General features: G+C 34.8%; 1 protein-coding gene across 2 annotated transcripts in view; it reads left to right on the top strand.

Annotated features, from left to right (window-relative positions):
• The window catches only part of EPC2 (enhancer of polycomb 2), a 124,189-nt gene extending 100,043 nt beyond the window's left edge, over positions 1-24,146 (top strand). Inside the window, exons 6-14 of one of the 2 annotated variants that reach the window (XM_081814473.1) lie at positions 709-841; positions 2,988-3,179; positions 6,610-6,699; positions 8,303-8,448; positions 8,559-8,902; positions 17,991-18,121; positions 19,724-19,883; positions 20,823-21,156; positions 22,104-24,146. In XM_081814473.1, coding sequence (XP_081670599.1) covers positions 709-841; positions 2,988-3,179; positions 6,610-6,699; positions 8,303-8,448; positions 8,559-8,902; positions 17,991-18,121; positions 19,724-19,883; positions 20,823-21,156; positions 22,104-22,176 — 1,603 coding nt within the window. In that variant the 3' untranslated portion in view covers positions 22,177-24,146. Of the gene's footprint in view, positions 1-708; positions 842-2,987; positions 3,180-6,609; positions 6,700-8,302; positions 8,449-8,558; positions 8,903-17,984; positions 18,122-19,723; positions 19,884-20,822; positions 21,157-22,103 lie in introns of both variants that reach the window. The other variant, XM_081814472.1, reaches the window with a different exon arrangement.
• The last annotated feature ends 1,955 nt before the right edge of the window (positions 24,147-26,101 follow it).

The following is a 26,101-nucleotide window of genomic DNA, read 5'->3' as shown; positions in this document are numbered from 1 at the left end:
AACCTGGGGATCATTTTGACTGTTTTTATTAAGTTTCCATTAAAATTTGAGGGAAATGAATATTTAAATGATTTTATTTTCTGACTAGGTAGAAAGCATTTTTTTGTTTCAGTGCATTTCAACAATGTGTTCTCTATGGGGCACCTGGGTGGCTCAGGCAGTTAAGCATCCAACTCTTAATTTCAGCTCAGGTCATAATCTCAGGGTCCTGGGGTCAAGCCCCCCTCAGCAGAGGACTCCATGCTCAGTGGGAAGTCTGCTGGAGATTCTCTCTCTCCCTGTCCCTCTGTGCACCCCCTTCTGCATGCACTCTGTCTCTAGAATGGATAAATAAATATTTTTTTAAAAATGTGTTCTCTAATGTAATAGTCATTTTCCTGTATAATTAAATAAACTATACTAAGCCTAACAGAATTTTATGTGATTCCTAAGGTAAGCATTCTAAACATCATTTCCCAGTGTTTGAAAATATTAAATAGATGAGAAATTTGTCTTCTGTATCCCTTAGAGATTTGGGGGTTTTTTTTTTTTTTGGTTGGTTTGTTTTTACTAAATCCCAAATATGAACTTCTTTATTCCTGTAAATTTTTAAAGAATAATCTGATTAATTGTTGATTCTGTTTGATTAGTTGTATTCCAGTTCATTGCAATATCATTTTTATTTTTTAAACTATAAAACATTTTCTTATATTTTATTACTTTTTCAAGATATCATTTGGGAGACTATGGTGGTGAAATCCTTAATGAAGTGAAAATCAATAGATCAGACAAAGAGTTATATGCCACTCCAGCAACTCTTCATAATGGAAATCATCACAAAGTCCAAGAATGTAAAACTAAGGTGAATATCCTCTGGGGAGAAACACATATGGTAATATTGATCAGACAATTACTAGTTTCATCAGTTATCTTAGTATAGTTTGGTTAAGGAAAAACGTAATTAATGTGTTGTTTTTACTATTTGCCAAGCACTTGGTAGGAATTTTTACATACATATTAACTCATTAATCCTTACAGCAGCCCTTTGACATAGATTTTACCCCTGTATGACTTCTAGATCATATAGCTGATAAAGGGCTGATTCAAGGTTTAGGTCCAGGTCTAACAACCAAAAACCATGTGCTTTTCACTATGCCATCTGCTTCCCTAAAGAATATGGGTAAATTAAAGTTTACTTGTTATCACTAGCCTTAGCACATCCTGTATTGTAGTGGCAGGCATCAAAATCTTAAGATTAAAGCTTTCTTCATTGGGACTATGGAAAGTTATTCTTATTTTCATCATTACTTCCAGAACCAGCATTTATCAACTGCTCTCTACTTGGAGTGATTTGAAGAAGTCCTATAAGTTCCAGATCCTATTTTCTTCCTAATAGAAAGAGCTAGACTCCGTGATTATTTTAGTCTCTTAGACTTAAAGGAATTGTGTTTATTCAGTATTCATGTGGTACATTAATTATTCAATTGAGAAATAAAAATTAATAAAACTTTAAGGAGCTTAGTTTTAAATAAGAAATAGGTATTGACTGAGTATTTAGATAGTAGAGCTTTACTCTGTAGCAAGATTTAAAAAGCAACATAGGGTGTTTGTGGGAAATTCATCTTTTAAAAATGTACACAATTCTTAATCTTTCATGGGTTTGCTCTTAAAGGTCAAAGAAGAATTTGGAGCAGGAAGACTCCTCCTTTTATTCAACTGATGTCAATTTAAACACCAAAGTTCTTTCTTATTCATCACAGGCATCTAGCCCACCTACCTGATTCTTTTTAAATCCCACTTGCCTCTATAGCCAAAAATTTACCAGTGCAATAAATGTAATTTTCTAAGTTATTTTTTAAAAGCCATTTCATATAAACCAGTGCTTTTTTCAAGTATATGATTGGTAGGCATAGAATATGAAGTCTCAACCTGAAATTACTGGTGGAATCAGCTTTTGTTATATATTCTTATTTTTGATCATCTGTAAGAATAAACATTCACCCTGTTTACTAGTTTTAGAGATATGGTTGCATCCATTTTTGCTCTACCCCATTATGCATAGTTTATTTACTTGGCCACACATCCCACCTTAAAATATAGGTAGTTCCTAAGAGGTAGGAGTTTTCTTTTTGATGTCATAGCTATATCCATTGTATGAAACCTAGCTATATGACTAAATACTTTGCCATTTAAGCAACATTTTCATTGTATGTACCATTTTTGACACTGCAGTAGTTTTAACAAAAATGTGGACTACATGGGAAAATACAGAACTTCCTAAATATATTTTCACTTTCATATTGCTTGTACTTTGGTGCTTAGAACAATCATTTTCATACTTTTTAGGCAGTAAATCCCTACTTATTAAAAGGAATACTGTTACGTTAAAACAGAGCTTCTCAACTGAGTGGAGAGCAAGCGGGGCTGGAAACCCACCCCATCAGTCAGTCTCTTGCCAGGTGGCCTCTCAAGTGCTGTCATAGAGTTCTGGAGTACTTGAGAACAGTTTGATTATTGTTCAGTTGAGGCAGTAATTATGCATTCTAAAAAAGTAAAAGTTTTTTTCTAGTTAATAAACTTATTTTTCTCAAAAAATTACCAGCTGTAGAAATTTTTAAAAATTGGAACACTAATGAATTTATAATCTAATTCAAGTTATTTTAAAAATAAAGTTATCATTAATACAGTGGATTTAAATAAAATTGAATTTAAGTACTTCTAAATGCTGGATTGCATAATAATAGAGCAATTATTAAAAATCACTAACATCTTAAAGTATAAATAACAATATAAAAAGCAAATTAAGTACCATTATGATTTTAATCATAACTTACAAAAAGTGAAACATCTTTCAATTTATGATCACATAATTTTTGCATATTAAAAACAGTAAATAAAATCACCTCCTGGGTAAAAATGTATGTTTTTCAAAGAGCAGTATAGTTTTTCATGATTTCTAAAATGATTTTCATTTCTTCCTTTTGGGGGAAAAATCGTCATGTAAACAGCACCCTCATCATTTGTCTTTGAAAGAAGAGGCTTCTGATGTGGTTCGTCAAAAGAAGAAGTACCCAAAGAAGCCTAAAGCAGAGGCTTTGATAACATCTCAGCAACCCACTCCTGAGACATTGCCTGTGATCAATAAGAGTGATATTAAGCAATATGACTTTCACAGCTCAGATGAAGATGAATTTCCACAGGTGCTTATTTTAAAACTATTTTGAAGACATTTCCTTTTAGTCTTTTATATTGCTATATTTTAAAACATAGTTGACCTCTTAGTTTTGATTCTTACTCTCTTCACCTAATGTTATATAGCATATATACATTTTCCACATTATTTATGTAGCCACTGAAATGGTATTTACTTTCCATTATTTTCTATCAGTTGGGTAGAATTTATTCTCTGTGGAGCATTTAGGTGGTTTTCAGTTTTCCCTTTTATAAAAATGAACATTATTATTCTTCCCCTCTGTATTTAAAGTAGACTATTAGAAATGGATTATCAATATTTTAAGATAGTTAATACATAATTGTAAGTATTCACTCGATAATAATTCCTTTTTTTTTTTTTTTTTACTATATTCCACCAGCATTTATTTTATAACTTTAATGTAAATTTTGCTACTTTGGTGATAACCATTTAATTTTAAAGATTTAGAAGAACTGATTCAAGTTGTAAATTGTGAAGACAGTTCTTTGGTTTATATTGCAACAGTTATAGCAAAATGTTTGCAATTTTAAAATCTTAATTTTACTTTCGCACATGCTATTTTTAAAATAAGACCTTTGTATATTAAAGGATCAATTTTAAAAGATATATTTATAGTTTAGTAACTTGTCTGGCAATACCCTTTTTTTTTTCCTTTCTATATGGTATAGGCAACCTAAAGAGAATGCTATATAACAAATATGTATTATTATATTGTAACATTTTTGCTTCATTGCTTTAAAAGAAAAAAACTTTTTTAAACCAACATTACAGATATGTCTAGAAGCAAGACTGTCTATAAAACAGTTTATGGTTGTAACTGTTTAAAATCTAGAGTTTACATAAAAGCGTAAAATGTGTCCCCTTTGACTAGATTATGTTATTTTTTACTTTTCTATCACTAATTTATAGATAATATTTTAGTATTTATCTGGGTTGTAACAAATGCACAAATAAATGTTTAATTTATACACTCTTGAAAAGCACTTAATGAAATAATTCATTACGTTTTTGTCAAAGGATTATCCAGTTAGACTCAGTGCTTTGAAGAGCCATGGGACATGGCCATTTTGAAGGAATGAGGAAATAATGTCCTAACAAATAGGAGTTTTCCATATATAAAGAGTAGGGAGGGGCTCTAGGCAGAGGAAACAGCATATGAGGGAGAACTGCTAGCAGTTTGGCATTGCTGGAACATAAAATGCAAAGGGGAAGCGAGGTTGAACAGAATGATGCTTGGAGTAGTAGCCAGGTGGCAAATGGCTTCTACTACATTATATATACTGGTACATTATTAAAGAATTTTAAGTAAGAATATGACATGGTTTATTATATATCAATAATAGTCTTATGTTGGTAGTACTCAGAATAGCTTACAAAGTTTTGCTTTACACCCCCAGCCCTTTAAGAATGACACATGGGATATTATGACCTGTAGAAACTTTTCCTTTCTTGCTGAAATCAGTCCATCACCTTAATGGTAGGGCACACTCACATGCTAATCATACATTCCTCATGCATTAAGGACCTTTGTTTCTGTTCTGAATTCTTGTGTTTATTCATATAGTCCCCAGCCCATAAACCCACATGAAAATTTCAAAATTTCGAATTGTATTTTGAAACTTTTAGGTTTCTCTGAGTCCTTTTACTAGGTCTTTAAAAACCCTCATTAATTTTTATAATGATATCCCCTTGTTGCTAAAAAATAAGTATTTACCTATATAGTTGGACGTCATTCAGTGAGGCAGCTATTTAGGATGTAGCTCTTACAAAATCAGGACTTTCTTGCTGAAAAGATCATTAAAATAATATGTTTCTTCTTTGTCCAGTAAACAAGGAACGAAGGAATAGGGATCCTTAAGAGAACAAACATTTTAACTTCAGACTTACCCAACTGATTTGCAGCAGAGCAGAATTAAAAACCCTGTCTTTTCTTGATCATGCTTCTGATTCTCCTAATATCAACTCTCTCTTCCTATGTCTCATACTAAATCCTGGAATCCACTCCTGGGGAATGGTGGTCAGGACAGAGGGGTGGTATACTTTATGCAAAGAATTTCTAAGACTTTGTAACACTTCCCTGTGTGTATTTTAGAAGAGGTAGATGATCTGCAAAGGAACCAAAGTATAAAATTCACATTTGGGATTTCATTTCAAATTTCAGGTTTGGGGCTTGGTTCCCCGAGAAGAAGAATCAACCCCAGCTTACTGTTTCTATGTCTCCCCCATAGGGTTGGTGGAGGTATATTGGAACCTCAAACAAATGCCTTTCTCCCCTGGATGACCCTGCTCAGTGGTAATTACCACAGTTTGGAAATAATGTGGAGAACACATTTTTCCTCTCAAAATAGGAAGAGAGGGATTTGTGAGGTTCAAAATTTGCAAGTAAATATGGTTGAGCCAGCGTTGTCAGAAAAAGAGATGTACTCCAAAGTGAAATTACGAGACTACTGAAACTTAAGTACCAAAACTTTTTTTTTTTAATTTTTAACCATTATGGGTAGAAATTTATCTAAACCATATTATTTCTCTGCTGTATCAGAGTATATTTGTATATCATTTAATCCATTTTTTATGACATTTATAAAGTTTGCTCTAATGGATCAGTGTTGCCCCAGGGGTCCACTCACGTTATATAGGGATGTTTCATCTAAGATCACATGGTTCTAGGCAGAATACTTTTTAATTATGTAATAACAGCTTTTTGAAAGTCTTTATTTTTTCTTTTGCTGTCAGGTTGTGGGCTTATCACTTCTCTCTGCAGCCAGTCTGCAAGTCTTCTTTCCTCTTCTAATTTTCTGCTTCTGATCTGCTAAGTTTAAAAAGTGATTTTATTAAACTGTATGCCTAAAACTAATACTACACTGTATATTAACTAACTGGAATTTAAATAAAAACTTTTTTTTTAAAGTGATTTTTTAAAAATGCGTAGGGAAATAAGGAACTCCCTTTGAGAAAAATGTATGACCTATAATGACTTTTGGGGGAGCACTCTTCATATGCCTTTTTTACTTCTAGTTTTTGGCTTCATTACAGAGAAAGAAAGTTACTGCATAAAAATACATCTGTAGATGAAGCATAACTGTCAAAATAAAAGTGTTTATGGCCACATACATTATTTACAAAATATAAGTGGGATATATAAAAACTCTACTAATTCTTAGGTACTTACATGTTCAGAAGCAATTAGATAATACCTTGTTGACTCCTGCAAGAACTAATCCATCCCAAATAATCATGTTTAACTGTAGAAAATCTGTGCTAGTCTTTAACTCTTTGGGGGAATTTACTGCCTACTGTATGGAATATAGGAGTGATGTACTGTTTGTGATCAGATTCTGATTTTAGACCATTACAAAGATTGATCTCTTGGCTTTTGGTAACTCCTAAATGGAATGTCTCGTGCCTCTTTTTTCTAGGTACCATCCCCAGTATCAGAACCTGAAGAAGAAAATGATCCTGATGGTCCCTGTGCTTTCAGGAGGCGAGCAGGATGCCAGTATTATGCTGTAAGAACTTGGTTTTTGTAGTGTTTTTTTAAACTGAAATTAATAGATATTTCTTGTCAAGGTAACTTAGCCTTAATCTAAAAATGGGAAGTCGACTGGCATTTTTTAGTCACAATCCCCTATGCACACACCAGTAAAAGATGCTCAAAGGTACTGAGTCCTTTCAGAGGTTATTAAAAAATATCAGAATCCTTTACTTAGAAATTGATAATTTAAAATTCTAAATTTTAGAAATTTAGTTGTACTTTGGGCTTTAACTGTAGCCTCGTTTAGCAGTTATGAAAATTACTGTCACTGCTAGAGTTAGGTAAGCCCAGAATCTCTAATTGAAAATTTATTTTTAAAGATTTATTTATTTATTTGAGAGAGAGGGTGTGCACGCACGGGCAGTGGGGGAGGGGCAGAGGAAGAGAGAATCCTGAAGCAGACTCCCCACTCAGCACGGAGCCCGGTGAGGGCCTCGATTCCATGACCCTGAAATCATGATCTGAGCCAAAATCAAGAGTTAGCCGCTTAACCAACTGAGCCACCCAGGTGCCCAAAAATTTTGATTGTTGCTGCTTATTAAAATTTAGGGAAGTCCATCTTGTGCATACATACCAAGTAAGGATCAAACATAGACTTTCTTCATGGCGATATGTTATATAATAATAATACTCAAACTTTTTGACACACTTAGAAATTGCTTTGTGCTATTAAGTCAAGTTTTGGTGCAGCATTATATCAGGAGTGACCCTCACTCCCAAATGCTCAGGTTTCAGATAAGGTATAGCTATAGAGTTGTGAGGATAGCTTTCAGATATAACTTGCAGAGACCATTTGTCTTGCTGCATTATGGTAAACATCTACACTTCCAACATTTCAGGGTTTGTGTGTGTGTGTTTAGCACAGAAGAGGTAGAAAGTTATTTATTTACGAGTTATGCTAATGAGAAAAAGAGAAAATTATTATAAAAAGGTAGAGAAATGTTAAGGCCCAGAGAAATGAAGAAGTGTCAGCCTGGGGCGCCTGGGTGGCTCAGTCGTTAAGCGTCTGCCTTCGGCTCAGGTCATGATTCCACGTCCTGGGATCGAGCCCCACATCGGGCTCCCTGCTCCGCGGGAAGCCTGCTTCTCCCTCTCCCACGCCCCCTGTTTGTGTTCCCTCTCTTGCTGTGTCTCTCTCTGTCAAATAAATAAATAAAATCTTTAAAAAAAAAAAAAAGTGTCAGCCTGACCCATACATACATGCTTAAAGTACAATTTTTGGTTCAAAAACAATTTTCCTTCTGGTTTATATCAATAGGAAGCCTATGCATTACTAACTTTACTATCTCTACTTTTCTACATAGATGTTAAAAGCCATATTTTTCTTTAAAGATGTATTTCTTCTAATATATATTATACCCTAAAATATTAAATTCAATTTCAGTTATTTTGGTGAGTGAACTTTTGATTCAGTTTTATAAAGTTTATCTTGTTAATGTCATTTAAAACCCAATTTTACAGTTTTATATCTAAATTTTAATTGCCCTGCTAATGCTGTACTTTATTTTTATCATGATGTAACTTCTCTTCATTTCAGATTTACTCCATGAGTTTTCATTTTATTTCTTTCTTTGCAGCCTCGTTTGGACCAAGCTAACCACTCATTTGAAAATTCAGAATTGGCAGATTTGGATAAGTTGAGATACAGGCATTGCCTTACAACGCTTACAGTCCCAAGAAGATGTATAGGATTTGCAAGGAGGCGAATTGGCAGAGGTGGAAGGTAAACAATTTGTTTTGGCCTGGTTTTTGTTTATAAACTAGAGGGGGCGATATAAAGAAAATGTTACTAAGTTCTTCCAGATAATACTTGGTTTTATATTGTTTTTTCAGGGTTATAATGGACCGAATATCCACAGAACATGACCCAGTCCTGAAACAGATAGACCCTGAAATGCTGAATGGTTTTACAAGCTCTTCCCAAACTATAGACTTTTCTTCTAATTTCACTCGGACCAATGCTTCCAGTAAACATTGTGAAAATAGACTGTCCCTTTCTGAAATATTAAGCAATATCAGATCATGTCGACTACAGTGTTTCCAGCCAAGGCTACTAAATTTACAGGACAGTGATAGTGAAGAATGTACCTCAAGAAAATCAGGGCAGACTGTGAACAATAAAAGAGTTTCTGCAGCATCTGTAGCTTTATTGAACACCAGCAAGAATGGCATATCAGGTAAGCTGTCACTTTGTTAAAAGTATATCATGCTCTTTTTTTCTCCTTAATTTTCATTATCCACTAAATAAGTGCTAAGTGCTCAGGGTAAATTTGGAAGTTTTTTTTTTTTTTTAAGATTTTATTTATTTATTTGACAGAGCACAAGTAGGCAGAGCGGGAGGGAGAGGGAGAAGCAGGGCCCCCACTGAGCAGGGAGCCAGACGTGGGGCTCGATACCAGGACCCTGGGATCATGACCTGAGCCAAAGGCAGATGCTTAACCAATTGAGCCACCCAGGTGCCCCTTGGAAGTTTATTTTCATAATCCCACTGAAGAAAGGAATTTTTTACCTTAACCTACTACAGTTTTTTTCCAGCCTAAACCCCATTATTGTGGTTCACATTTTAAACAATGTCCTAATACCTCTAAAACCTGACTTATATTTTGAATATGTGTGCCTGGTATGGTGAATGTGTAGGCAGAATGCATAGGGAGTTCCCTATGGGCAAAGTCGTTATAAGTTGCTAGCAGATCTTCATAGCCATAGTGTGCACTTCTTAAACAAAGTTTCCCTTTTTTGTATATTAGCTTTGCTCAGATGTAGGCATTGGCTCTTCAAGAGTACCATTGAACACTTTCTTTCTGAAAAATGATTTTTTTAAGAAGCTCCCCATGAATAGTTGTAATTTTGTTTGGTAGCTTACCTCTGATTGAGATTGGAGAGTATTTTTCACTTTAAGAAACACGGTGCCCAAATTAATGTAATATTTTTATGACATGTACATTGTAAATAATGTATAATATCTAGACAATCTAAAATCTAATTTTGATTTGTTTTCCTCTGCGGATAGTCTTCTCTCTATCACATGTATACAAGTAGGTATAATTTTTAATATCCTTATGATATATACAAGCAGTGCATGGTATCCAGAGACAAAACTAGATATGACTTGACTTACACTGTTGATATCCTTCCTTTCTAGAAAACATCAGTATTTCTAAATTATTTCCTGAATGGTGCATTTTACTATACAAAATTATGTTAAACATCTTTAAAGTGGTTTCAAATCATTTTAGTTTGAAATTTGGTCTCAGTCATGTTCAGTCTTTTTTTGTTACTGGACTGCTTATTTTTAAACTTGACCTAGACATTTATCTGTTTAAAGATTATAGTAGAAAATTGGATTTGTTTGAATGATTAGAAGTTGACATGTCGTTCCTCCAAATTAGTTGGTTAATTTTCTCCTGAGCAAACTTGGATAAGGAAGATGATATCCCATTATATAAAGTTCATGAATCTGTGAAGTTTAATGAGCTTTTGAAGCTGAAATAGATAAATGCCAAATATTATTTGTGGTGGCAAGCTTATTAGAAATCTAAAGGTAGAAAGTTGACAAATATTAAGTCAGATTTTTTTTTTCTGCCAACCCCATGACAGTGTTCAAATTACTTAGCTGAATTGGAATTTCTGTATCAAAAATTACTCAAAATAATTTTTGCCAAAAGGGCAGTTTAAAAACATCTCAGTGTAGGCATTTATAATTAGATTTGATAGTAGATTGAATTTCTTCTCTAACAATGTGTACCATACCAAAAAAATGATTTTACATTTCATCTCAGCTTGAACATGGCCAGCTTTCTATTGTACCTTCCCAGTAAACTCCAAAAGGATTTGACTTGACTCTTCCAGAAAATATGCATAGGTTGTGTATGTTGTTATGTCATCATTACTCTAGATGTATTGATCCAGAATATAACTTACTATAACTTAAATAATTCTATAATAATTAGCTCTAGAATTTTATGACACTATCATAGTACATCAGCATAAAATAAGCATTTAAAGTATCTTAGGCACACAGGCACTTTTCAGGTAACTTAAGTGACAAATATGTGATGTTAACATCATAGACAGTAAAGTTTTTTAATTTTTACCTTTCCCCTAAGATAAAAAAAAATAGTCTTTTTGGTCTGCATAATATATCCTGTGTCAGTTTTTTAGTATTCTCAACATAGTGCCATTTCCTTCTTTCTTTGACAAATTTCAAGATTTAAGCAACAACTAAGCTACATTAGAATCAGTGTTTTGTTTTTTTAAAGATTTTATTTACTTATTTGACAGCACAAGCAGGGGGAGCGGCAGGCAGAGGGAGAAGCAGGCTTCCCGCTGAGCAAGGAGCCTGATGTGTGGGGCTCAATCCCAGGACCCTGGGATCATGACCTGAGTCGAAGGTCACTTAAGCGACTGAGCCATCTAGGTGCTTAATCGACTGAGTTACCCAGGCGTCCCAGAATCAGTTTTTAAATAGAAATTTTCAAATATATATTTAATTCTGTTGCTAGAGTAAAGGGTTTTGTTTGACATTTTCCTTCTCAGCTGTGATCCTCTAATCATTGAGGCCACAGGGTTTTTGGTTTTGTTTTGTTTTTTTAAATACATTTGTTTTGTTTCAAAATACTAGGCACAGGTATGTAAATGCATAATGGAACAAGTCTTTTAACAGCATTTTTGTAAACAGTTGAAAAGCTGTGACAGTTTTAAGTACCCATTTGTACCAGTTCTATTCATTACATAGTCCTCTTAGTTCTGGTTAGATAATTTCAGTGAATTCCATTACAGTTCAGTAAATATTGATGGGAATTCCTTCATCAACTTAAAGAGAAGGATGGTAGGAGTTTTTAGAAAGTTGGTAGTTTTATGTTTGATGGACATAGATAACAGAATTGAACCCTCATCTGTTTTATTTCTTTTAATCTTTATGCCTTTATTAGTACTGTTGCCTTCTGCTTATTCTTTGTGGAGTTGGTCATGAGAGTGTGTTTGTCTTTAAGAGTAACAAGACTGACACAGGACCATATTTTTACCTTACAGAGTGTATCACTGAGCTAGACAAATTATTAAGTACTGAATTTTCTGTTTCACAGCTGGGAAATCGGAACAAAGAAAGGGTTTAATCAGAAATAGAAATCTGATACACTTGACAGTAATGTTTATTTATATCACAAGTTTTTTAGTTCTTAAAAACACTGGAACTTGAGGGCTAGTGGCAAAGAATTTTATGTTGTTAATAACCTAGTTAATATTTTTCAAGTCATAATCCCTGTGTCCTAAATATATTCTAATTGTTACTTTTGATATCATACTTAAAGGACTTAAAACAAATTGAAATGTATGTCCTAGGTATTAGAAGAACTAAAACTGAAGACTTCATTTTAAAGCAAAGACACATGTCTTATTAACTATTAAGTAAGATCTGTTTTCTTAGTTGGATTAGTCTTCTTAAAGAATAGAAGCAGGGCAAAGAAAGGAAAGATAGATTGTGCTGAACGTGGCAAGTGAATAACCAAGGAAAACTAATTTCACACATAATTATTTGGAATTATTATATGCAGAGCACTATGTTAAGTGTTTAAGAGTTGCAGTTTTACAAGACAATAATCCTTTCAAGGAGTTTACAGCACATGGCAAGGATTACATTCTTTATATAACTAGATGATAAAGTTTTTAGTCATTTGAAACTGCAGATTTATTTATGCTTTTGAGCTGTTGTTCTTAAAACCAGAACTTAAGAAAATGTATTGCACCTCTAAAAGTAGGTTTGCTTGGGGCACCTGGCAGGCTCAGTTTGGTAGAGCATGTGACTCTTGATCTCAGGGTTGTGAGTTCAAGCCCCACCTTGGGTGTAGAGATTACTTTTAATATGAAGAAAAGAAGGAAGGAAGGAAGCTTTGCTTGTTCAGACTTGAAGAGCTGGATTAATTTACATTTAACCTTGGTTTTGACTAATGCATGGTTGCAATGAGCATTTTTTCCCCCTCATTTGTCTTCGTATATTGAATAGATACCAGCAGCCTTTTTGACCAGCTGCAAATATCTTAACATTACCAATTTGTAAGAACATCAGCATTTTGGACAGTTTTCCAAGAGAAGTTCCTGATTTTTTAATTTTTTCAGTTTCTTTTCCCATTCTTTCTTAAATTGCCATAAAATGTTTGCAAGTGTGAAAATTTTTGAATAGGTAAAACTACATTTTCACAACTGGCTAAGGTACTCACAAGGATTCATTTTTGACTTAGGGTTGCTTCCAGAGGTGTGAGAAATAGATTCAGATTTCAGGAATTAAAATATTTTAATTTGACTACTAAAGGAAATAATACTGAAATTTCAGTTGTAACTATTTAGGTTGGATATCAGAAGTTTAAATGGGTCTTTAAAGATTTTATTTTTAAGCAATCTCTACATCCACTGTGGGGCTCGAACCTGTAACCCCTACATCAAGAATCACATGTTCTACCAACTGAGCCAGCCAGGCACCCCCTAAATGGGTCTTTATTTTCACATTTCATTTGTTCCTCATTCTTCATCCCCTCATCCTTCATCCCTGACTTCACCTCCCATCTTCACCCTTTGTACCCCCACAGTTTTGCAGTCTATTCATTAGTTTGCCTTTAACTGTGAGAGTTACATTATAGGATATGTATAGTCCTAGACAAATAATGTCAACTTTCAAGGATTGAAAGATTTATCCTCACAGTAGCTCCGATGGTTTATGTTAAGTTTCACCTGACTCCTCTGTAAGACCTACAAAGTTTAAAATAGGTTGTCTGTCTTCCCCACCCCCGTCAGCCCCAGATCTGTCTTTTAAAACAAAAATGCATATAGTCAGCATTGCTTCAATAAAGCATATATTAAGACTTTTGTAACAAAGACCTACCCTGTAGATGAAGATATACTGGATAATATATATTCATTTTGACTTTTAGATAATCTTTACTACCATATTAGATGTTCTTCATTAAACTATGAAAACTTGGTCTAGGCTAGTGTTTAAAAAAAATCCATAGCTTCCCAAGAATACAGATTCTACTAGCCCACTTAGAGAAACACTGCATTAAAAATAATTTTAAAAAGGCACACACAAGCACAAAAAATCATATGTTCATACTCTATTGTGAGATGATCATCCAGAAGATCCAGAATATGTTTCTATTAGATTTTTCTTCTTAGTTTATCAACAAAACAAAAGTTAGCAAATACATGTAAAGATTTCCCACATACTCAAGAATACTTCTGTGGGCCCAAGTTTAAGAAACAGTGATCTAGGGGTTTAGAATTATTAAACCAGTGTAAAATATAGTGGAGATACCTTGAGTATATTTTTGATGGATCACTGTCAGAATATGAGAGGGAAAGCTAATAAGGAATCAGCCTAACAGACCACCATACAGGAACCACATACCTGAAAGGTGAAAGATGAAATGAGGAATGCCTAGGACTTTTGAAATCAGAATCAACATTCCAAGGATGGTGACAAGTATTCTAACAAAAAATACATGGATTCATCTGGTGAGTAAAGCAGCTGATAAATCTTAGATGGGTAATGAGCCAGATACAAAAAAAAAAAAAAAAAATGCCAGAAAGTTTAGGGGCTTTAGTGAAAAACAGACTATTGGTTATATACACAAAATATTTAGAAATGCAAATACACCACTAATGTATAGAATGATGTATTTGCATATATAAAGAGGAAAATTCTACAATATGTGTATCCATATTTTATCATGTATTAACCACAGAGATTTGGAAAACTTCTTACTCCGGTAAAAGGACATTTCCCATCTATCTAGATTAGTGAATTATTGCTCCCTTCACAAAACAGTCAGATTTGTGGTTACTTTTATTTTTTTTATTTTTTATTTTTTAAAGATTTTATTTATTTATTTGAGAGAGAGAGAATGAGAGAGAGAGAACACCTGAGAGGGGATAGGGTCAGAGGACGAAGCAGACTCCCTGCCAAGCAGGAAGCCCGATGCGGGACTCGATCCAGGGACTCCAGGATCATGACCTGAGCCGAAGGCAGTCGCTTAACCGACTGAGCCACCCAGGCGCCCTTGTGGTTACGTTTAAACTGACAGGACTTAAAGGGGTGGGAGAGCGTAGATTTATGACCAACATAAATTTCAGTTTTATGCTAGCAACTTAGGAGCAACTAGTGGAAAGAACTTGGCTTGGCCCTAAGCAGGAGAGGCAGATTGGTTTCTGTTTTGTATGTTCCCAAGTCCCCTTTTTGCCTCTACAGCCCCACCCCCCCCCAAGGCTGGGTCCCCTCTTCTCTATCTCATTTCTAAACAGATTTCTTCACACTATAACTGCAACCTTTTCCTGACGTGTTTTAACGTTTGCCTTTTGATGACTGCAAATCAGTGTACAAAATAAATTTCTTGTCAAAGTATTTGAGTAATTTATGAAAGGAAGAATAATCAGTAGAGAAAGAACTCTCAAATTACCTACCAAGTTACTTACCTCTACCTACTATTAAGTCAACCCTAAGGATGAAAATTCACCACTGTGCCTGTGCCATTAAAATAGTACAGTTCTTACCACTTTCCGTTCACCCTAACAAAATGAAAGGGTGTTTTGTATGTGTACCAATTCTGTGCCACAATTACTAATTGCTCTTTTTGTCTAAAGAGTTAAAATAATACTAAACAATGCTCTAGAAAATTCTGAATGAGGAGCATCAGCTTCTTTTCAAGCACAAAACTTAATAGTAAAGAAAGAATTAGATGTCAAGAATGAATATAACATGCTAAGACTGAGTTGAGGGGAAGAGAAAAAAAATAAATGTCATTTTCAACGCATTACCTTATTATAGAATTAAATTGAGTTTATATCAGTCATTCCCAACCAGTAATGGGATCAGGGATGAAATTTTTGGCATCAAAGTTAGCCTAGGTTTAAAAAGGTTAGGAAACACTGACCATTAATTTGAGTAATTTGGATTGAGTGTTGTTGGGGTTTTCATGAGTTTTCTATGGGGAAAAGGATGGGGTTCCTGAGCAAATTAATGGTCTCAACAGGACAGGGCATAAGTAGACATATCCTCTCTTCCGCAAAAGAGGCAATCTTATCAGCATTCCTTTTTAATTTATATGTAAATGATCATCCATTCATAAAAAGCAAGTAGAACACCTATAGTTGGCAATACTTTGTTACTCGTGGATTACCAACCGAAAGTAATTTTTTTAATTAAAAAGTGCTTTTGAACTTTCTACTAATTTAGGTACATAGTTATTCTGAATTAGATTTCTATCTCACTCATGATTTTCTGAATTAAAAGATTTTGGAGAAGAAGATTCTCAATGTTCTCATTTCTCTCTCAGTTTTGAAATAGCCATTAAAAGTACAGTCACTTAATTTGGTTTATTCCTCACTTAATCACTGTAACCTCCCACCTTTTCACCACAACAAAAAAACTTAGCTGTAGATGAACATAATGCTGGATTTGAGGGAGTAGACCATGCTAACACCAGATTCCAAGTCCATTTCATTTGAATTGGCACACTACACACATAAGACTTTAAACAGATTTATTTGGGTTTAACTTAAGATTTTTCCTTCCTGCGTTTTATCTAATAAACTATTTTTCATCTCTTTCCCAAGGTTTTCAAACAGCTGGAAATTCATGAATACTTCACATTTTCATTTGATTTTGAAGATTGTAATCTTAGAATTAAAAATATTTTTTTCATTTAAAAATAGAACACTTGCAGTGAATTTAACATGTGCAAACAAAGAAAAACATTTGATTTTGTTGGTAATTCAGTAAGATAACTAATGTGTACTTCAAAAATACAGGTAATATTAAAATTTTAGAGTGAGCACTATCGTAGCCCCAGGTCTTTTACTCTTCTAAAAATAAAATTGCTATCTAAGAACTGTTTTTCCTTCATAGTCCAGTACAAATCTTAATGATAATGTTGCAGAACAGAAATGAAAGCATATCTAATGCTTTGTCCATCTCTGGGGCCTAACTCCCTTTTCATAGAAAATAGGCTGTATCACCGTCACATTTTTAAAAATTTCTGATTTGTAATTGTACCAAATGGAAAACTTGGGGGTGGGGGGCTAGTTAAGTAACCTAGGTTGAGGGTGTAGTCTTCTAGCCAAACCCCTTTAGGTCCTGTTGATTTGATTGCTCAATTGCATTTAAAGGTTGACTCATATTAGTTGGTATTTCTTTTTATGTATCTCTTCTTTCCAGCTACACAGCAGGACTTTATAGCGGGGACCCTTTTAGTTTATTTTGCCCTGTATTCTCTTAACTCTTAAGGTAGCACTCTGCATCATCGTATATAGTAAATACTTGCTGATTGAAAGAAATAGTTGGGAGAGAGCAAAGAAAGCAATGAAGAAAAATAGAGCAAAATTACTCTAGTAGTAGGTGTATTCTGATGGGTCTTAATATTTCTTGATTTTGATAATGTACTACTTTGGAAATAGTTTTGTGTCCTCAAGTCAGTTTATCAGTGATCTACTTGAAAATTAGTGAATGAAAGTGAAGAAAAATGTTTCTTAGTATAACTTTTTCTTAGCTAATCTTGTAAACAAAAGTTTTCGATGTCTTATTTTTACTTGAAATCTACTAACTTCTGTTAACAGAGCATAATTGATTACATCGGAGGATACAGTCTGCCTTTAATTTTCTGAACAATTCTCTGATTTCTAGCCCATATTTATATTTGGGTTTAACTTAAAATTTTTATTTTTATATTTTGGGTTTAACTTAAGGCATTTTAGCATCAAATCTATTGGCTTAAAACTCAGTTAATGGTTATACTAGATGAACATCTTTGTCCTCTACTCTGATTTGTAATCAGAGAAAATGTCCTAAATGGAAACCAGCAATAAGGATCATTTAGTCTTCCAGATGGTCCTGCTTTCTTACTTAAGGCTATCACTTAATCATTATTATTGTTTATAGTAATAAAAAGCAAAGTTTTTCTCATTATATAGTTACCACGATATAGTGAACTAAGAGTGATCTCAAAGACGCTAAGTCTGAATAAATGGTTAGACTCTTCATGTTAGAACCATGTTATACAGTAAACACTACATATAGGAACTTTTTTAGCATGTGACATTAGAAGATCATGGATATTAGCATAAACCACTTTGGCTTTTTATTGGGTTCTTGCAGATATATGATTTGCAGTTGCTTTTCATCTTAATTATGCAATCACTTTATATTGTATTCTACTTGTGTTGTTAAAAGTACTTTAAAACATACCTATTTCTGAAATGAGTGTCCTTTACCAGTAACAGGGGGTATCACAGAAGAGCAGTTTCAGACACATCAACAGCAGTTAGTTCAGATGCAAAGGCAGCAGCTTGCTCAGCTTCAGCAGAAACAGCAGTCTCAGCATTCCTCGCAACAAACACATCCAAAAGCACAGGTAAGCTTGTCTTTTCATCATGATTATGTTTTTTTTTTTTCCTTTCATAATTACATAGTTTTGTTCAATTTTAGTCAAGTCACAGAGGATAACCTTGATAAAATAAAGGAAGTACTAGAGTCAAATATGGTATTTGTAATTTAGGAAAGAAATTGTGTTGTTTTAAAGGGTTATTGAGAATTTGTCGAAGGAATTATATGCTCTTAGAACTATCATCCCCACCCCTACAGCCCTCAAAACTTAGTTTTTTCTTTTTTTATTTATTAGAAAGCACGAGTTGGGGGGAGGGGCAGAGGGAGAGGGAGAAGCAGACTCCCCACTGAGCAGGGAGCTTAGTTCAGGGGCTCGATCCCAGGACCCTGGGTTCATTACCTGAGCCGAAGGCAGACACTTAACCAGTGAGCCCCCCAGGCGCCCTATTTTTTTTTTTTTCCCAAGAATATAACTTTCCCACCCCCTTCTTAAACTGTGTGTTTAAGTGCCATATGGATGTGCCCCGTGGGCTAAGAGGTAATTCCCTTGAATTGTGCGGTAAATCTAAACAACATAGCCCCTTGTCTCTTTGAATCACATTCCCCTGAAGAAAAAAATTGCCACCAGGTGAAGTTTTCCATAGGCATGATTAAATGAATACACTAGGGATAAGAATAAAAATACCTTATGATATTGTAATTGCCAAAAGAAAGTAGCCCTGCAAACACCTTGATATGAGCCCTGTAAGACTTACTTTGAACTCGTGGCCTCCAGAACTGTATGAGAATAAGGTTCTATTGTTTAAGCCACTAAAAATAAAACTAACTGAAAAGTATATTTCAAATTTGAGCCATCTGAAAGAAAGACATCTAGTGTTTTAGGTCTTAAGTTTTGTTGCTTCATAATTCCAAAAGTAATTCTGAAGGAATAACTGAGATGAGCTCAGTCTTCCTTGTATTCTGTGAGATCTCTTAGGCCAGCGTCTGCTGATGGAAGTTCAATTCATTCTCAGGGGATCACTAAATACGCTAACCTTGGAAATCCTGAATCCAAGAACATGAAAATCTCAGTGACATCAGGACCCCTCAGCACTCCTCTAGCATCCAGGTGGATTTGGGACTGTCCCACAAATTTAGAGCTATTGGCTGTTATTAACAGCCGACCAGTTTCATAGAGAATCAAGAGGAATGGCCATTAAACTTTGTTTGCTTTTTCTGAATCTCTTGGGTCGCTAGCCTGCTGCAGGTTTAGGCCAGACATGTTCTTACATTGTGACAAAAATGATGGTTAGTTCCTTTGATTTCATGTTTTCCATAGTATCTAGATTGTCAGGTATTTTTAAAGGCTTTCATGAACACTTACTGGAGAAATCAGTAGAGTATTAAAGGTTTGAGGTTTTTAATTCCCTAGTTCTCCAAAATAGTTGCTTCTTCCCAGTTTTTAGTCATTTATTTCCCTGCTTTCCTATGCCAAAAATAGTCTGTGGAGTCCTAGATCTCTTAATCTGAACACCTGTAACTATTCAAGATGAAAAAGGCAACTGCCTTTTGGTTTGCCCATTTCTTTAAATAGTCACGTTCATGAAATCACATCTGAAAAATTGAGAGTTTAATTTCGTTTATCTTACAGGGCTCAAGCACCTCTGACTGTATGTCTAAAACACTTGACTCAGCCAGCGCCCACTTTGCTGCATCTGCAGTGGTCAGCGCACCTGTTCCGAGTCGCGGTGAGGTAGCCAAGGAACAGAACACTGGCCACAACAACATAAATGGTGTTGTCCAGCCTTCAGGTAAGCCTGTGGTTTCGTGTGGTACTTTATTAGCTCAAAATTGTAACTCACTGATTTGAGATATGGCTTTTATTTAAATGCAAGGGGAAAGCATTGTACAAGAAGTCAGTCAGGACTCTTCAGAATTTCTATGGATAGGTGTCATGGAATAGCTGAATGTTTTCTAGAATTCACATAGAGCCTGCTTCCCTGTCCTCCTGCACCCACTAGATACATTCCTGTGTAGCACTTCCACCCTGCCTAGTTTTATTCATGTACTATCATTTGCCTCACATCTTAGGAAACATATTGAGCTAATTGCTAACCATCACCATGGAATTAATCCATGCAGTGATAAAAAGGCGAAATGCAATCCAGGTTGATCCGGGGTTTGAAATTGGGTTTACCATCCCACTAGCACATACTCATCAGACTGCTTTCTCTGACTCCTCCCCTTGAAATACAGTATTACTCTGGAACCTTGTCTGCTTCTTACTACCCCGAGTCCTCAATGACTTGCTGTTCCTATCAGCCTTCAACTACTACTCAGACCCTAGGCTTTTCCACTTGCTTTTAGATCTACATATGATCCTGATTGCCTCTCCGTACTGATTTCTTCTTGCATGTGTAAATTCTGATAGAATTCAACTATCATTTCCACATGCTCTCAACCTCCAGAGAGGACCTCTCTGCCCCGCGATTTCCTACTTTCCAAATAGGGATGCAGCAGAATACTTTGTAAAGCCCTTTTATGCAGGCCAATAGAAAGATCTATCTTTGGGGTGGTAACAGGTAAGTATGTTGTGATCAGGAACTCTCTTTGGAGAGGCCAATATGTGGAAAATTAACGGTATTTAATTAGTATACCAGTGTTTGCACTTTTTATTAAACTCCTGATTTTTTGAGAGTTTAATTAATGTCTCATGATACGAATTGAATTATTTTCTTTTCCTCCTTCAGGAACCTCTAAAACGTTATACTCCACCAATATGGCTTTATCATCCAGCCCAGGGATTTCCGCTGTACAACTTGTAAGGACAGTTGGCCACACCACTACAAACCACTTAATCCCAGCATTGTGCACAAGCAGTCCTCAGACACTTCCCATGAACAATTCCTGCCTGACAAATGCAGTGCACCTCAATAATGTCAGTGTTGTTTCTCCAGTCAATGTGCATATCAATACACGGACTTCAGCACCATCGCCAACAGCCTTAAAACTTGCCACAGTTGCTGCCAGTATGGACAGAGTGCCAAAGGTTACTCCTAGCAGTGCCATCAGCAGCATAGCGAGGTGTGTGTGTGTGTGTGTTTCCTGTACCGTTCCATCCCTCTCTGCTGGCTATACTGTGGGAGGAAAAAGACTTTTTTTTTTTTCTTTACTGCCCAAGCAATAGATGTCCCTTTATTGACTTGCTTTTTTAACACATACCGAGATCTGCTTAATGTAGAGCTCTGTGACTTAGACTGTTTCGCTTGAGGTCACTAGTAGGATGTTTAAATGCCAACCAGAAGTATAAAAAACAGGGGGGGAAAAAAACATCAAATTGAAAACCATCAGACCCCCCAAAAATACATCAAAAAATATTTTAGAAGCTTCAGTCTTCTGTTACTTTTTTGTAGCATAGACAGTTGGGAAGGTTAGAGGTGTTGTTGTGTTCCCTTCAGGATTATACACAAAGGGAAAGTAAGTTATTCTATGTATATGTTAAAATTGAGAATATTCTGGGATTAGCTAAATCTGTGATAATGTATTTCAGGGTATGTTTTTATATTTCTTTCTGTGATACTAATACATGAGAATGGTGAATCAGAAAACAGTTGAGGTGCATGAATTAATAACTACGTGACCTTAAACCTATAAAATTAAACTATAGTGGAAAGTAGGTGATACTGTGCTTTTAATGATTATTCTTTTTGAGCATTATATGCTTCATCTGTTGTAAAAAACTTGGATGGTCTTGTGTTACATTTCATGAGTAGTTTGTCATTGGCTTCTTTCTACTGAAATACTATGTCAAATTACTGTTTCCTAAGTAAACAGTTATAATCAAGTAATTAGGAATTAATAGGATTTCTTACCTGAAAAAAACTTGTCCTCATTCCTGTATAGGAATGATAAAAATGGGAAATATTCTTGTGAAATACGTGTTGTAGTTACATAAAAAGTGTCTGTAAATACTGATAATATCATATTCTAGAGAGCATTAATGTTTATTTTTATTCTTTGCCTTTTTTTAGAGAGAACCATGAACCTGAAAGATTGGGCTTAAATGGAATAGCAGAGACAACAGTAGCTATGGAAGTGACATAACCTAAAACATGTGGCTTTTGACCTGTGCTGATGGTGTGCAGTCATTCATATTCCAGCTGAATGCAAAAGGCAACACTCTGTGGATCACGGAGCGTAACAATGGACCTAAATGGACTACAGTATATCGGATATTAAATCGATATATGATGTATATTTTGTAAAATTGGGAAAATCACTACCTTGTAAAATAGTTTATTTGTATCATCAATATTATTTCTGTTACTTGAATAGTAGATATTCATCATCATGCTTTTGCACTTGAATTTGCAACTGAATGGATTTTAAAAAATAATTCTTTAATGGGATCATGAGCATGAAATGGGATCCTGCATCACTTGTTTTAACTATTTATTTTGCCATGTTTACATTTTGTATCTTGTAAAAATAAATCCAACTTTGTGTCTAAAAAGTTAAAGATTCATAGCTAGGAAATGAAATTCTTGTAATTTTTTTCTAAAGGAACTGTAAAGTTTTCACTTGGTTCATTTTGTTTCACAATTTGACTAGATGGACTTTTTGGTAAATACTAGTGGCATTTCACTGTCAAATATGAAGTTCAAGGCAAAATAGTATTTTCTATTACTGTGCAGGGGAAAGGGATGGATCGATACATGCAAATTTAATGTAGTAACTCACTTTTCCATATATTTTGAATGTATATTTCTATTTATAATACCAGTTTATAAAAAATAATTACACAGGAAAAACGGACTAGGAAAAATTATGCATCTAAGCACATTTAAACTGTGCAGATAAGAAAATTTTTCAAGGATTACATTTTATCTGAAGACTGCATATTTTAACTGGCTTTAAAACTGTAACACACCACATAAAGGATATTTTACCAGGTATGTATTGCATCATATCATTGCAATAATTATTGGAAGTCTAGATATCGAGCCATCCCAGGTGTTGGGAGGGGGGGAGGGTTGTGGCAAGATTGTCTTTTCAATTTTGGAGAGTTTTCCTGTGGCTACAAGGCAAGTAACGGGTTGGAAAAAGTCTGACTGTAAGCGTTGGACACCTTCATAGTGTAGTGTTTTAGTGACTTTTTTTATACGGTTCTTGTAAATTAGATACGTGTAGTGGTGTTTCAGAATGTTTGTTTATGCACTAGTTCAGACAACTTTCCCTGTTACTTGTTCTTGATAAGTGAAAACTGCAGGGAAATAAAAATACATATCAAAACATGGACATGCTGCATATGTGTTTATTTCACAATGTGCACACAGCGTAAGTGAAAACTTAAGGGAGATGATAGCACTTAACAGCACTTTTCATTTTCACAGTGCTTTCCAAGCATTAATGAAAAGAATTATAAGAAGCTCATCTGTGGGCACTATTGGGTTTCAGATAATCCAATATAAACTACCTTTGATATGAAAAGTTCTTAAAATATTTTACGGAATGTAAGCAATTTGCAGTATAACATTCATTGAAATCTCATAAATGAGCCTCATTTTATAAATAAAAGTTTAGAGTAGAAATATATTGCAAGGGGGTTTTGTCAAGTAAGTACTGGGAAATGTAAATATTTTTAATGAATATGATTAAAACCATTTCAAACTTACATAATTTTATACTTTACATTTTTTATATCTGCAGTCCTGAAAGTTGTAAATTGATATGTCAGTTGAATTAATGGGCCAAGGTTTCTGCTGAGAGTGGTTTTTATTCAGGTCCTAAATGTGTAAAGCAATTTATGGTCAAAACCACATAAAAAAATAAATTTAATTTCTTCATTGGTTGTGACCTGATAGGATCCATGCTCGTTTCTGCCATACTACCTCTGGAGTTACTCATTGCTGATGATATAAAGGAAATAATTTTGATTTGATTTGTATTATGACTGTGTTCATTCTGCTTTTAGTTGGATGTATCTCCTTGCTATTAAGAACTTAACAACTTTAGTGCCAATTTTGGAGAAAGCTTTTTTTTCCATTTTACTAAGTAAAGCATGAAGTGAATTTGCCTTATGTGATATACATGTTATAAATAATTGAAGTAAAACAAAAGAACTATCCATTTGTACGGTTTCTGGAGATGTGGCAAATCCAGAACTTATCAAAGACTGGTGACCAATTTATTTGTTCCTTTTGAAGTAAAATAGAAAAATAAGCCTTCCTTATTTTGGTGGTTGTAACTGTTTCACAGATGGCATTTCAGTTACTTGCACGCACATTTTCCCAGTGCTTTTCAAAAACTTTTAAGTGACAAAATACTTTCACGTTATTAAAAAGAACCCTTTGTCTTTGCACTGGCCCTCCACTGAGCAGTACCACCATATCTTGGTTTTCTGAGGAAACTAATGTTGGTAGTTGTAGTTCAGTAACCTTCCAGAGACCTTGGAGAATGTGGGTTTTTTGTTTTTGATGGGATCAAGAGTAGGTTGGGTTTTTGGTGCTTTTTTGTTTTTAAACAAAAGAGTAACTCATGTCCTGGGGTATCTTGTAATTCGAAACAGAAATATTTATATAAACTTTCAAGATCATCATTATGACCAGTTATTACGATGTGGCTCTAGGTATATTTGAGGATGTTTTGCATATCTTTCTTTTGTAAAAGACCAAAGGAAAAATAAAAATATCTGGAGGGCACATTTACAAAATTACATACATCACACACACACTCATACCCCCCCCACACGCATACATTCTTTTTTAAAAAGAGGGAATACAGTATTTGCACCTGCGCTTAGTGTTTATTACCGAGGTGGTTTTTTTTGTGGGAAGGAGAGCAGTCAAGAGGACTAGCATTTTAGAAACTTATCCCTAGTATATACTGCTATATTTGAATCTAATGCTATATTTTGAACAGATTTTCTTGATCAATAATACATACTTTTGACAGAAATGTTTCATTCCTTAACTAGGCAAACTATTAAATTTCAAAAGGTTAAGTGTATTTCAAGTAATTCACCATTATATCATGTAAGACAGGTTTTTTTTCATTATTAATTGGAATATACTCATGTCTAACATCATGGAGCATGTACTTTTCTCTTAGTGACTTTTTCATTTTGTCCTAACAATTATGTAAGTACCAGTATTATCCCCATTTTACAGATCAGGGAAGTGAAGCTTGGAGAAATTGAGTAACTTGCCCTACGTCACATATCTGGTAAGTTACTGAGCCAGGAATTAAATTTAGGTAGTCACCACACTTCTAACCACTGCTTCCCATCTTTAAAGTGGAAGAAGTTATCTTCAAGGAATTACTTATTGTACTTCTCAGTCCACTTCTTGGCAGCATCTGTAGCAAGCAGAGCCTCAATCTTATTTAGAAAACAACCTCCCCCACTCTTACACCACCAGGCAATCAATGTTTTGTGCTTCCAAGACTGAATGCATTAGATCTAACTTTGGCTTCTAGCCATCCGCCAAGCAAGCCCAAACCAATCCGTTTATCCTCCTCTGTCGGCCAGACCTAGCCAGTAAGTGCTTACAGTTCTCAATCAGCGCAGAGCCAGGGACCTAGATCTGGGCCTGGACTTGCCTGAGTTTTAGCCCCTTCTGGACCTTGGTTTCCTCATCTGTAAGATGAGCAAGTTCCCAAAACTCCAGAAAGGAGGCCACTTACAAACTTGGTGAAGGGTTGAATGTGGCCCATGTGCCATTGGTTTCTCCCCAAGGAGACAGTCCAGAGCTGCTTTTTTTTTTTTAAGTCATTAATGTCATCAAGGCTGACTAGCATATGAACAGTTGTATTCTATCATGTAATGCAGCTGAGTTTGTGTGGAACCAATAATTCTAGCCAGCTTCAGTGACTGCAGGTCTCCAAAAGTCACAAGAAATCTATCTTCTTCAGAGGTGTCAGTGAAGGAAACAAGACAATACAGTACAGTAGAATATCAGAGAATTTGGTGAGTGTGGATTTAATCCCTTTTCTCTACCACTTCGTTGGCAGGTGAGTTTAGTATCTTCAT

This window comes from Leptonychotes weddellii, chromosome 3 (assembly GCF_054177405.1).
Source record: "Leptonychotes weddellii isolate Sample4059 chromosome 3, ASM5417740v2, whole genome shotgun sequence".
Taxonomy (NCBI): Eukaryota; Metazoa; Chordata; class Mammalia; order Carnivora; family Phocidae; genus Leptonychotes; species Leptonychotes weddellii.
The sequence above is the reverse complement of the archived record's forward strand: the minus strand, read 5'-3'. Positions and strand labels throughout refer to the sequence as shown.